Source organism: Aplidium turbinatum, chromosome 5 (assembly GCF_918807975.1).
Source record: "Aplidium turbinatum chromosome 5, kaAplTurb1.1, whole genome shotgun sequence".
In the NCBI taxonomy this organism is placed as follows: domain Eukaryota; kingdom Metazoa; phylum Chordata; class Ascidiacea; order Aplousobranchia; family Polyclinidae; genus Aplidium; species Aplidium turbinatum.
The window spans coordinates 38,404,095-38,419,017 of record NC_137476.1 but is presented as its reverse complement, the minus strand read 5'-3'; the positions used below and the strand labels follow the sequence as shown (position 1 = coordinate 38,419,017).

Here is a 14,923-nt window from a genome sequence, read left to right as displayed (position 1 = left end):
TAATTCTGGAAGTATAGCCACTGTGGAAAGTTTGTAAGTATTGTGCCAATACACTATTGACTCATTTAGCCTACTCAGGTTACAGGTATTGCAAAGATCTCCCAGAAAGTATTCTGACTACATACTGTGTTTTAATTCTATATCTCAGCTACCACAAAACTTTATGAATTCGATACACTGCCTGGGTGTTTGGTTGATTTTATGTTTGTAAAATTTGCTTAATTCTCAAAGCATTCAATTTGTTATGAACTCAAAATGTAACAGGTTACTTTTGTCGTATACAATTGTAAGTTTATTTATGGGAAACATTGTTCAGTGAGTTTAGTGTTTAATTTATCTTCCGCTGGAACATGGAATCTGACTTATCGAAAAGCGTTCTTAAAGTCACGTTGGATATTCTGTGCATGTTAGTTGGTAAGTGTTTTCAAATTTAGACAGACCAAACAGCAAAGTAACTTCAGCGGGTTTAACATGTTTTATTACAAAACATAGTTAAAAAATCAACTCAAACGTTTTCGAACGGCGTACGTGTGTCCTCATGAGGAGTTTGAGTTTGTTTTTTAACTATGTTTTGTAATAAAACATGTTAAACCCGCTGAAGTTGCTTTGTTTGGTTTGTCTATGGTTCAACAAAGCAAACTCTCTACAAAGCTTTATGTTTTCTATTTGTTTCTCACATTGACTGCTGGCAGGTGTTCAGCACATCTGCATTTACTGTAAATTTTTAATTACCTAAGATTTATTAACAATAATAATGCTGGTTTTTATTTAGCGCTGCATCCACCGCAGAATGCGTTGCTCCTCAGCGCTTTACAAAGCAGACAGTGTCTGATTATTTCGATATTAAAATTGAATATTTAGATTATTAAAATAATGGATTTAATTTAAAGCGATATTAAATTTGATAAATTGCTTTAAAGCATCAGTTTCATTCCGACTGACCAGGATTCCATCATATAATGTTTTCATTCCAGTTGGACTGGCAGTTGGCATCTATAACTGGCTCAATGTTGTTCCGATTCCACAAACTGGATTCTTCTGCAGTGATGACTCGATACGTTATCCCTATCGGAAAAGTACTTTGTCAGCTTCAGTTAACTTCCTGCTTGGTTTCATTTTCGTCATTTTGCTGGTTAGTCATTTTGTCTTTACGTCTGACTTCCTGGAATTGTATTTTTGTAAAAAAAAAGACAAATTCTTTTCAAGTATTTATATTTCGATTATATACTGACTTTGCCATCATGTTATCGTTGGTCACCCTAGCATGCAGGGTTGTATAGTTGGGGTTCATTTACAGTAAATTGTTTGGCTTTCTTATCACTGAGAAAGTTTCTATGAACAGATTAATGTAATGGTGTTCCACCATCTTTGAAATGGGTGTGAGTCATTTTTGTGCGACCATCTTGTTTTTAAAATATGTTTTTGTTGTAGATTGATTTGATATTTTAAAGCTCACATTGACTGTAGTCTCCGCTGTCAACCTCAGGCTCCCAATCATGAATATAACTTGTATACAGACGAAATCGGTTAATCAAATCACCTATTTGCCAGACGTTTTGATACGATTATACGATTGATTCGTTTAACCCAGGGGTGGGGAACCTTTTTAGTATTGCGGGCCACATAAAATGAGAAATAACACAGGCGGGCCACTCAAAATTTCGAAATTTTATTTACAGATAAAAAATGCAACGAAGACAGTTAATAGACAATGATTTATTTCACTTTCACAGCTAGTGGGATGGCTGAAGGTTTTTATTTTTGGTGAGTCATGTGATGTCTGCTGACACGGAAGATGTTGCAACTCTTAATTGTAACTCAACTCTTAATTGCAACTCTTAATCTTCTATGATGGATTAACTAGTCATAGAAGCCCATTCGCAATATACCGAGAATGCAGAGCCTACTCTTTTTTGAGCTGTTGTTTCAATATATTTTGGGTAAAGAAATTTTGACGCGGGCCACATGGAACAGTCACGCGGGCCGCATTCGGCCCGCGGGCCGCAGGTTCCCCACCCCTGGTTTAACCAATTTACTAGAAAAAGGTTTCATACCACTGCGCTGTATGTCCCAGCCAGCAAAACTGGTCCTTTTTACATTGATTTATCGTCTGCAGACGTTGAAACAATATAAAAAAGATCAGCTTTGCTGACTGGGGGAGCATGTACGATCAAAGCATTTTTCTGCAAACTGCAGCAATCGGACTGCAAATCGGCAATCTTTCATATCACCGATCTCTGTGACGTCACAACGCGAACTTTGACGTTGAAGTTTTTGATTCAAGCGAGCTATTTTTAGCTCTGTACCAGCTGTGTAGTTTTGAGCATGGAACGTGGCCTACGAAAATAGTGGTATGGTAGAAAAAAACACGGCTCACACTCATTGTTTGTTTTGGAATCGCAAGTTTTTTTTGTCAAGTCTTTTGCGCTGTCTGGTAAAATAATTAATTTGCAATATTCTTCAACTGAACGAAACCGCACAAATGAAATTACGCACTGCATTTCACAACAGTAGGCTACTTTGTGTCAACAATTTAAAAAAAAATTCTCCAAAGTTTTCTGGTTTAAACTTTTAGACATGCTTTCCAACACTTCTCTCTCAAGCCGAAATAATTTGTCCATGTCCATTCCTTGGAACGCCAGTCGCCGACAGATGACATCAAAAGCATTTAAACTTCTTTATTGGGAAGTGTGATTATTCCTTTTGTGTGCTCTTCTGTTTTAATGAAGCCCAGCTGTGCGAAAATTGGTTCTTTGTAGTGCGATGTCTAGCACATAAGATTATGGCCTGGGATTACAGACACTTGTCTTTGTTTTGATCGCATGCGTCTGTCTCGCCTTTGAACATTGCAGACAATTATGCGAAGCAAAAAAGAGACATTCTCTTTTCGCTAACGGGTACAATTATACGATTAAATGAATGAAGTAGGCAAACTAGAAGCAAATCCTGATGCTTTTATCCGACTTATTCTTTTAAGCGGTATACGCTTAACCGATGTTTTTACTTAACATTAGATTGGATTTGGTTTGGGATTTCAGGTTTTGATTCAAATAAACGATTGATACGTTTAAGCAGTATACTATTAACCGATTTCGTCTGTATATGTAATACTTTTCCTTTTGTCACTTCAGAGTTTGATAATAGAGACATGGCTGTATAGGAAACAACGCACTCCACATGAAAGAAAACTCTACCACCCTCTACTGGTTGAATTGTACAGAGTTATTGGTAAGTTGTGATTTTAAAGTTTAAGTTTGACATGCAGCAAGTAATAATATAATCAAGTTAGGTGATGGCTTGATGAACTGATACTTTAAGGGATATCACTGATTTCATCATATCTGAACCAAATCTAGTTTACTTGTTTAGGCTATCTAACCCAGGGATTGGAAATCTACTCAAAAATATGAATCATGCATAATGCATTTCATAACCACCTACCCAGCCCGCCATGAACCTTGTTGGACCCCCCAACCGCCTACCTAGCCCGCCATCCCCCTTCACCCCACGTTGATTGGTATGCCCCTATGTTTCAGGTTACTTTACGTTTGGTGCTGCCACCAACCAATTCCTGACCGACCTATGCAAGTGGTCTGTGGGTCGTCTGCGGCCCTACTTTATGGAGGTCTGCATGCCGAATGTCACTTGCACTCCAGATAACCAACATGTCTTCGTGGAAAACTACAAATGCCTCCGGACGTGGCATCCTCTCATTCCAACTGATCAACTTCCGGAGAGGATGGAAAACTCCAGGTGGGCATCACTATGTTCGATCGTGTCATGGTGGCGACGCGGGATTCCATTGTCTTCTAACCCATGGATGGGATTCTGTTATCCCAGCCACTCGTTCGCCCCACACGAGCTCGTGCTCTATGCGCTCATAATCACATCCGCTCGTTTCCTGCTTCATCTTCTCTAGTTACCTTGCGATGTTGTTATGACCCGTTGATGACATTGTTTCTTGTAACTCGATCATGCGCCACTTCGCGCAAAGTAATTACGCTGTCACGTGATCTTGTCCGGGTCACCAGCCATGCACTGTGACGTCACTATGCTGTCGCACTAGTTTGTTGCTGACATTGCTCAACTGGATGCCGTCTGAAGCTTCGTTATTTCATCGAACCCCCTCAAGCATAGCGCTAGCTGGGAGGATTCTAGTGGCTTCATCAATCGCTACTGACAATGTATGTAATGACGTCACAATAACAGTCGTGAGATTGATTGAATTATATTTGCAGGAAATCCTTCCCGTCTGGTCATTCATCGTTCGCACTCTACACCGCCATTTTCCTCATCGTGAGTTGTAATCTACCACGTACATTGTACGCATTATACAGACTGTGATGTTTTTATAAACCAGTTAATTACCCGCAAATCTGTCATACCTCATGCAGGCGTCCCTCGCGGCCCGCCACGTTAGATCTAGTAGTTTGAACTTCTTCCATCCCCCTAGTTTGGTGAGCGGCTAAATAAATTCATTGCTTTCAGGTTTATCTCGAGCACCGCTTGAGGTCGCACCACACGCGCCTCATTCGCCATCTGGTGCAAATCGGAGTCATGGCCTGGGCTCTGTGGGCGTGCACCACCAGGGTATCGGACTTCAAGCACAGGTACTCGGATGTTGCTGCAGGAATGTTTCTGGGATCAGCGGTGGCCACATTCATGGTAGGTGAAGTTTTGTGGTAATTGTTTGTGCAGCAACTTCCAACAAACGCGGTTGCTTTGTTTGCGCCACTTCTCTTCATCAAACCGAGTTGTCACAGGACGATTGTGAGTTCAAACGGTTGTCAATAAACTTTGGGGAGCTATCGATGACGTTGATAGAGGACACCCGTTGATAGGTTTTTGATGAGTGAATCAACAGAACATCGAGTTTTCACCAAAGTCGTTAGTACGTTAATGACAGAACGAAGACTCGGGGAAGTATCGGTTTACTTTCTAAGCGAGGGTTTTTTTTCCGCTCAGGAATGACAAACTGCGCCGTGTCAATTACAAAGACATTTGATGTTCGAAGATTATGGCAACTCGCTATCATCGTGTCATCGCGCTTGGTCGCGTATCAGGTTGCTAGGTTACCTCTGACTACAACGCTCGTTATCCCCGCCACAAGATCGAAACATGAGATCACAAGAGACATCGGTAGACGCATACAAACATTAGTAACTAGATCACGTGATCATATTCTTAGATATCAACAACGAAACTTAAATTCTATCTGGCTCGTTAACTTGTTGCACTTCAACTGTAGAAACAACATTTTGTACCAGTCTCTAGCATCCGATGGTGTCACGCGGTTGACTCACACACCTTTGTGACGTCACCACTGCCAGTCGACTTGACGTTGCCTCGCGAAGCGTTCTCATTGGCTCTTGTGACGTGACGGTTTCGCACAATGCTGAAAGATCGATATTTTATAAAGTTCACTTCACGTTTCAACCATTCAAAGTGAAGTGGCGCCCGTTTGGAATCCGGTTCCTTGAGTGGTCAGTCCTTGAGATGGAAATGAAATGCACAACCTTGTCGCGACATAATCTCACGTCTAATAGATGTACGTGAGTTTCCTACATTGGTTGTTGAATGATGGAAACCACTTGACTACGTCAAAGTTTGATTGAAAGCTCATTCGGCCACTCCCACGTTGCATAGTGATTGTTTTAGCGTCGCATCTACAACAATTGAGGCTGGTGGCTTTCTAGAACCGCCTTCGCTTTGTTACAATCAACTAAAAAACTTGAACATATGGAAGTGATGAAGTCTTCCCGCCACCCTGGTCGCTTTCTTGGCGTGTTTCTGACTCTTCTTCACAATGTATTTGTTATGTCGTCATGGCAACTCAAGGGCATTGTGACGTCGTTCGTAACCCGGTTTTCTTCGTAATTAATAAGTTGCACCCCCAGATGGACCCCCCCTTCCTTACGACATGTGCAATTGTGCATGCTCCCCTTCGCTGGGTCGTTGATGGATTTGAGGCTGACCTTTCTACACAGGAAGTTGCTATTCCTGTCAAATCCTTCTTGACATTTCGCACATCATCACCATACGCATGCACATCATACGACGGTCACTGAACGTTGATGTGATGTTGTTCTGGAATAGCCATATGGCGAACAATCTCTTGCCAGCATTCCACCACCCGACGCCTTTGCCGCGTTGTTGAGTGGTTGCTTTGCCGGGTACCACCCGACGCCTTTGCCGCGTTGTTGAGTGGTTGCTTTGCCGGGTACCACCCGACACCTTTACCGCGTTGTTGAGTGGTTGCTTTGCCGGGTACCACCCGACGCCTTTGCCGCGTTGTTGAGTGGTTGCTTTGCCGGGTACCACCCGACGCCTTTGCCGCGTTGTTGAGTGGTTGCTTTGCCGGGTACCACCCGACACCTTTACCGCGTTGTTGAGTGGTTGCTTTGCCGGGTACCACCCGACGCCTTTGCCGCGTTGTTGAGTGGTTGCTTTGCCGGGTACCACCCGACGCCTTTGCCGCGTTGTTGAGTGGTTGCTTTGCCGGGTACCACCCGACGCCTTTGCCGCGTTGTTGAGTGGTTGCTTTGCCGGGTACCACCCGACGCCTTTGCCGCGTTGTTGAGTGGTTGCTTTGCCGGGTACCACCCGACGCCTTTGCCGCGTTGTTGAGTGGTTGCTTTGCCGGGTACCACCCGACGCCTTTGCCGCGTTGTTGAGTGGTTGCTTTGCCGGGTACCACCCGACGCCTTTACCGCGTTGTTGAGTGGTTGCTTTGCCGGGTACCACCCGACGCCTTTACCGCGTTGTTGAGTGGTTGCTTTGCCGGGTATATGAAGTTCATCATGGTCACGGAAAACATCTCCATCGGACTCCCATAGACACGAAGACTAATGGATGCCGCCTTCTCTACCAATCAGTGCTACACACGTTACTGGATATTGATTGGTCTGGAGATTATATCAGAAGATCGATATTACGTCAATGGGAAGGTCGCGCTATCAGCCAATCCGATTTTTACAGGCGTTATGACGTCAAAACGTTCTCTTTGACCTCACAAACGCTTTAGTCGTGCGTTGGATGAATCGTTATGCTTCACTGGCGCTGCTGGACATGGAGTCGCTTAACTTTTGCCAACTTGCACTTTCAGTAATCGGCGTCTCTTGTTGTTTTTTGTGGTTTAGCTGCAAGTTCAGTCGCGTTTATACTTGAAATATTCTGCCGAGTTGAATCGAGTTCGTTGCCTCGGAATCGCATCAGCTTTGCAATTAATCCTCGATGTGGTTGCAGCAGCGTTCTTTCAACGTCCTGTTACGTTGATGCCGTCGACTTGTTTAAACCGATCATCACTACCATTTGTGGTCACAACACGTTGGTTCAACGTTAGATACTTCCCCCTAGGACCATTATCATGATTTACAGTAAACGACGCTGATTGGCCATCTGGTTACTATGACGTCATATCAATTTAATTTTTTTATGTTCCAGATCTTGGCTTATATCCACTCGCGACGATCGCCTCCTCGACGCTGCCGGGATTCGAACCTGGATGCTCATGGCCAACCGAATGGAAAGCTGCACAGCGCGCGTAGCACTGACGTATCGCTGACGCGCTTCAACGAGGTCATGTCGTCATGAATGTGCTCGTCATTGCTCGAAGTGATGACGTCTATGTGTCTGTCATTGTATTTGAATGGCGCGTGTTTAGTCGCTCTCCTCTGGTCCACGTCACACTGATGACGTAGTAGAGAAGCACCTGCCGCCAATCACCGGCCTGGTTGTCTATCGGCCACAAGAAGGTTGGGCTCACCCTTCAGCGACCCTAACCAGCCATTGTGACGTGCAATGTCAACTACGGGGCCACATTTGTAATGTTGCAGTTTTACTTTGTTTTGAATCCACTTTTAACCAACTTTTTACCTTTCTAATCCACTCCAAATTCTGTGCTATGTTTGAACGTGCAGTATTCTCTATATTTTTAGTTTTGTACTTCTGCGAGAGGCAGGACCACGCTTCTTTATAAAATGAAGAAATTTTTTCATGTTGTTTATTTATTAAACCGCAGTAGCCTATTCGTCATACCCTGCTGCCAACTCAACCTTTTGTCACCAGTAATGCAGGGCTGCCATCGCACACTTTGATATTTTTATGATGAGAATTTACTTTCCACCCTCCCTCGTACTGACGAGTGGTTATGACATCGATGCGTGGTGCTGACGATCTGTTGCTTTCCTATAGCGGAAGATTTTCAATCAATTTATGACGTAAACTCAGTGTTCTTGCTTGCTGAAGGTCAGTGAACCGTGTCGGCGTAGATGAATTACCCAAGAAGTGGATCGTGCATACCTTTCGTTTTGTCAGTGTTGCCAGCGTCACTCTTGCTCGTCTAGTCATCGCGCGAGCTAGGAGTAGATTTAGTTATATGTCATCTGATTCGTTATTACTTCCTGTTTATGACGCAATAAAATCAAACCTCAACAAGTCACGCATCACTGACCAGACCATTCGACATTGTTGTCATCGTGATTTCAATCATTGTGGTGAACCTTGTGCATTGTCAATAAATCATTCATTGTGACGTCATCTATGAAAGTGTTGACCACGCTCGTCGCTGCCTCATTCCAGTGATGTGAGGTTTCAACAGTGGCGTTGTTGAGCTCATTGTTGCTGCAGATGACAGTCAAAAATTGCTAAAGAGAAGGTTTGCCGTCTCGATATGAAATAATTCGTGGTGTGATCCTGATCTGGTTGTGGGGTATTTCCCAACAGTTTCAAGAAAAACGAAACTTTATTTGTTACAAAAGATGAACCTATAGACGATGTCGCATCAGTGCAGGGACGTTGGATGGGTCGGTGCTGATGAGAGGCCAGACACTTTTAAAGGAAACAATGAGCATGTGTTCTTTCCACCCCATGGCTCCCACACGGCATAAAATAGCATAAAATTTCACCCCCATGAGCTACCTGTTGTGAGCTACCTGCCTTCATTTTTAGTATGTTTTGAGTTGGGGTAGCCGCATTTTAAGTTGGTTAAAACCTTATGAATAAAATCATCTTTAGTTTCATGACACCACGCACACCATTTGGCGCAGTTACAGATGGTGTGGCCTGCGGTTTATTCCTCCTTGCCACAGAACGCGGATGGGAATGACGATGGGGTGGGGAGAACAGTCACATTCACGCGGTCCCCTTGTAAATAGCATTATAAATATACGAAACGAAGACTATCAAAACTGAACTTCGACCCAGAAAGCTCAGCACAAGACCCCACGAGAACCGCTCTTTTCAGAGTGAGGCAGTTTCACTGTCGACAAGCACCATCATCCCACCATCTTACAGCTGAACACTGAGGGCATCACATCCAGCAAGGTTGATGTGATCGAGCAGCTCGCTCATAAGAACCGAGCTCTTGTTTTAGAAAGTAATAACTATGTTTGATGGTTTTTTTCAAGTATTTTTAATGTTTTTCATCTGTTTTACTTTTCCTTATCAAAATGTAACTTGATTGGTTAGGCTATCTCCTCTCCTCAATTTCACAAAAAATTGGATTTTGCACAGTTGCCTAGTAGGCTAAGTGACGCATAGTAAGCAAAACCAAGAGCGAAGTAACCGGAAAAGCCTTTTTTGTTTAGGTTTACAATTTCATAGCCTTCATGCCATATATGGGCATTATGTAAAGGTTTTATTGTTTTCTAAGAAAATGTGCAGTGATAAAGAATTAAGTATTGGCTCAAATTACGCATTCCAAGCATTTTCCTTGCCCAAGCAACGTGATGTTTTAGTTGTTGCCAGATTCTATTTGAATAAGGATGGAAGCCTAGGTAGCTTGTATTTAAAAACCGGAAAATTTAAGTAGTTTTAATCTTGCCTAATACTTCTTGCTGCTTCAATTACCTTGCAAAGAAAAATGGATGAAGTTAAATGCATGCTGAAGCAATTGTCTGAAGAAATCAAGGAAATTCAAAAGGAGCAAAAGACAATAAAAGGGAAGTACCTGACTGAAATTCCTAAACCAAAAGCTGACTCTAATGGTACATCCTGTTTTGCAGATTTACAAAAAAATCCTGATGTGGAACGACTTGACAAAAGAATTGACCATCTGGTCAATAAATTCAACATGATGTCTTCTGCCATGAAGAAAATTGAAAATAAAATGGATGACCAAGAACAGTATACCAGACGTGACTGCTTGATTTTTCATGGATGCTCAGCCATGCCTAAGGAATCAATCAGTCGCTCTGCTCCTTCTTTTTTTACTAATTTTGTTATCCAAACCATAAATGAAAAGTTAGATTTAAACATCACAGATTGGGACATAAGTACTTGCCACCCTTTATCTAACAGAACTGAAAATGTACCAATAATTGTGAAATTTACTAGGAGGTCAACTCGAGATCTGATCTTCAACTCAAAACGCAAACTTAAAGGAAGCGGGATGGCCATAACTGAGTCCCTCACCAAAAGAAGGCTAGCATTGCTGAATCAGGCCAAGGAGAAATTGGGAAAAAGTAATGTTTTCTCATTCAATGGAAAAATTTATGCGTATGTCCACGACAAAAAGCATTGGATTCAGACTGAAGATGACATAACAAAGTTAAGCAATTAATATTAATTATTTAAATGATTTCTTCCATACATTAAGCTCCTTAACTGTTGAGAGTTGAAATGTTAAAACCTATTTTAGATGCAGTACTGAAAAGTACTGCTTTTTGATATAGCATTTCTTAAAGTCAGCTAGCAATATGCTGACATAACTTTAAAACCTCCAGTCAACCTCAACTGTATTATATTACCTTAATTACCTTGTTAAACTACTTTAAACTATTGATAATATACTTTTGATTATTGTTCAAATTTTAGCATATTTTTCTGCTTGTTTGTATACTCAGCAGTACTAGGCTGTATTTAAATATCATGTTCGGTTGATTTCTTCACAGCTACACAGGTAAGTCCATATTATCTATGCCTACATGTAACATCTGTGAGAAAGTTGTTCGCAGCAACCAGAAGTCCATCTCCTGCAGTGTATGTAATTTTTCTAATCATTTTAAATGTACAAACTTAACTCAGACTGATAGATCTTATTTCTGTACAAACTGTTTACATAACTCTTTACCGTTTTTCAACTGTAGTGATATTATATTTACCCAACTTTTTTCAATCAAAACACAACTTCTCAACCAAGAGCCTACATTGCTTAATGAACTTTTTTCATCACTTGAAAATGAAGTAGTAAATACTGAAGAACTCGAACCTTGTTTTCAAGCTAATGATGTGTATATGTATTCTAACAAAGTACATTTTATGGTAACAAATATGCAAATAAACCAATCCCTAATAACTATGCACCTTAACATTAGATCTTTATCAAACCCAAAGAATTTCTCAAAATTGCAGGCACTTGTAACGTCAATGACAGTTAAACCACATATTATATCTATTAATGAAACATGGCTTAAAGTAAACCAAACTGGTGAATTTACCTCCTTAGAAGGGTATGTTTTTCTCGCAAATAGTAGATGTAAACAAAGGGGTGGAGGAGTGGCTCTGTACATAAAAGATAGCATTATGTTCTCTGTAAGAAATGACCTGACTATTATGAAAGAAAAAATTTTTGAATCCCTTTTTGTTGATATATTTGTAAACAAGAAAAAGTTAACTTGTGGTACTATATATAGATCTCCTCAATCACTTGCTGCTGCCAACTCTGAGTTTCTACAATCACTCCTTCCTACAATAAAAACAATATCAAAATCAAATGCACAATGTTTCATAATGGGAGATTTTAATTACAATTTATTGGACCATAATAATTGTCACACCAGCAACTATGCTGATGCTATGTTTGAACACAGCTTCCATCCATTGATAACTAAACCAACTAGAATTACTTCATCCAGTACCACATGTATTGATCACATATGGACAAATGTCTATAATGCCAAAACAAATGCTGGTATAATAGTTGACTGCATCGCTGACCATCTGCCTGTAATACAATGCACTCAATTAGGTTCAATAGAAGAACTTTCATTAAACAAAGAGAAAAGATGCTACAGCAACATTAACATGTGTCATTTTGTAGAAAAATTATCTAAGCTCAACATTAATAACATCATGAATGAAACCAACACTGATGTAGCTTATAACATGCTTTTCAATAATTACGTTGAAGTATTTAAAAGCAGTTTTCCAGTGAAATCTGTAAGAAATGTAACAACAAAATGCTGGTATGATCATGAACTCAGTGATCTTCACAGAATGAAACAACTGGCATACAAAAAATATCTTAGAAAATCTTCTGAAAAAAACAAATCTAACTACAATGCTCTAAGAAACTTTTATACCAGGTCACTAAAGCTGAAAAAACAAAACTATTTTAAAACTTTACTATTAAAGCACAAAAATAACCTGAAAAAAACCTGGAACATTTTAAATCAATTATTAGGTAAAACCAGATGCAATGAACAGTCCCATCTTGTTAAAGGTGATGAAGTACTTATACAGAATATTGATAAGGCTAACTACTTCAATGAATATTTCTCTTCAATAGCATCAAATCTGGTGGATAAAATTCCTAATGCAAGTACCAAATTTTCAGATTATCTTTCAAATCCTATCAGTGAATCCATTTTTTTGCGCCCCACTTCTGCTGATGAAGTCAAACAAATTCTTTCTTCTTTTCAATCCAAACTTAGTTGTGGAATAGATGAAATACCAACAAAGATATTAAAAGTTGTACCACAAAACATAATTATAGCACTGACCCACATCTTCAATTTATCCTTAACTAACGGTGAATTTATAACGGCATTTAAAACATCTAAAATAATACCCATATTCAAAAAAGGCAAAACTGAAGACTGTAGTAATTACCGCCCCATCAGTCTATTATCTTCCTTTTCTAAAATACTTGAAAAAATAATGTACAACAGAGTGTATAATTTTCTTGAAAACCATAACTTTTTCTACCCCCAACAATTTGGGTTCAGACAAAATCATTCAACTAACCTTGCAGTTTTGCATCTTGTTAGTAAAATTTCAAATGCATTTGAAAAAAAAGAAACCACCCTTGGTATATTTTTAGACCTGTCTAAAGCATTTGACACAATTGATCACAAAATTTTGTTAAACAAGCTTTACTATTATGGTATCAGGGGGGCAGCCCATGACTGGCTCAGTAGTTACCTACTAAACCGATTTCAAGTAGTAGAAATATCTCAATCAATGTCTACTAAACGCAAAATATGTTTCGGGGTCCCCCAGGGTTCAATTCTAGGACCTTTACTGTTTTTGATATATATAAATGATTTCTGCAACAGCTTACAACACTCTGAATCTGTAATGTTTGCTGATGACTCCAATTTGTTTTTATGTGGTAACAGTATCCCCGAGCTTTATGAACTGGCCAATATGGAAATGTTAAATGTAACAGACTGGCTGGCAGCAAATAGGCTGTCGTTAAATGTAAATAAAACTAAGCACATTTTATTCAACAATAATAATAATACAAAGTGTTTTAACTTCACCCATACATTATCTGTGTACAATCAACCCATTGAACGTCTTAACACTGTTAGTTTCCTAGGCATTTTACTGAATGAAAATTTGTCGTGGAAATCTCATATGATTCACTTGCTATTAAAACTGCGACGAAATTTCGGAATAATCTGCAAGATTAAACCTTACTTAAACACTGCGAATTTGATTTCTCTCTATCATTCTCTCATTGAAAGCAATCTAAGATATTGCATTAGTGCTTGGAAGCATGGTCATGTTACAATTGTAAACAAACTGCAAAAAATTTGCAACAAATTCATAAAAATGATCACTAAGCATGAACCACAATACAATGTCGACAGTTTTTTCACAATTGATAACCTTTATACCATCGAAACTGGCAAATTCATGTTTAAACTAAAACATAATCAACTGCCTAAAAACTTTAACTCGCTATTTCAACTTAATAGCAACTTGCATCACATATCAACTAGAAGTAGCAATCGATTTTTTCTCCCCTATTACTCGAAAAAGTTAACCCAACAATCCATCCAATTTAGTGGAGTTAAAGTCTGGAACGATCTCCCTAAACACATTACTGAAATCGAAACCTTTTCATTATTCAGCAGCAAGCTGAAAACCCATCTGCAAACAAAAACTCAAACCGATTAGCATACGTCCATTGTGTAATAGATACCACTTTTGTACATTTAATCGTTCAAGTACTACTGTTTGACACCTAGTATCTGAGCTTATTACAACTGTCAATGTCGTACATCTGCCATCACCACCTTAAACTGTTCAGTTTCAATAGGCTGCTATTAGATACTAATATGTTACCAACGCAATACGCCTTCAATTAGCCAAACTACGTATAATATACTTGTTCACAGAACCTTATAACTCTCTGTTACTTTGTTGTGTAGATTTATTTGGCAAGAGTACTTCAACAATGAAGCTGTAGGCCTATCACTCTCCAGAAGTTTGGTTGGAAATTCATTTCAAGAAACTCCATCCCGCTCCGATACCGAAGTCACCCGCATGCCATCTAGACCATTTTCATAATTATCATCTTCACTACATTTTTCATCATTCATGATCATCAGTGTAATATCATGCTCAAATAATAAGTTAATTAATCTAAAATCCTGTACCCATCAGTTATCAATTCCTATTCAATATCACACCACTGTCGTTGCTGCGAACACTCCATTTTCCTTAAAACGATGTACTGTACATAGTATTTTGTATATGTAATATGTTTAATATGTAAATAATATGTAATATGTTTAATATGTAATAATATGCCGTATGTTCATTATTTATTCTTGAATGCTCGTGTTGTTGATTTTTCTTTTTTATATTGGTTGTAAGGTTCAGTCGTCCCCGCATGGTTTCATCAACTGGCACACCTCCAGTTGCTTTAGGTATGTGGAGCCAACTGGTTCTTCCAACTAATTCATCTACT

At 39.7% G+C, this 14,923-nt stretch overlaps 1 protein-coding gene across 1 annotated transcript; it reads left to right on the top strand.

Annotated features, from left to right (window-relative positions):
- The first annotated feature begins 270 nt into the window (after positions 1–270).
- On the top strand, positions 271–8,532 carry LOC145770440 (phospholipid phosphatase 1-like). The gene is made up of 7 exons (XM_082582089.1): positions 271–414; positions 975–1,132; positions 3,132–3,228; positions 3,537–3,753; positions 4,239–4,296; positions 4,489–4,665; positions 7,444–8,532. Exons 1-7 carry the CDS (start codon positions 351–353, stop codon positions 7,591–7,593), a joined length of 921 nt encoding a protein of 306 aa, XP_082438215.1. The 5' UTR covers positions 271–350; the 3' UTR covers positions 7,594–8,532.
- The last annotated feature ends 6,391 nt before the right edge of the window (positions 8,533–14,923 follow it).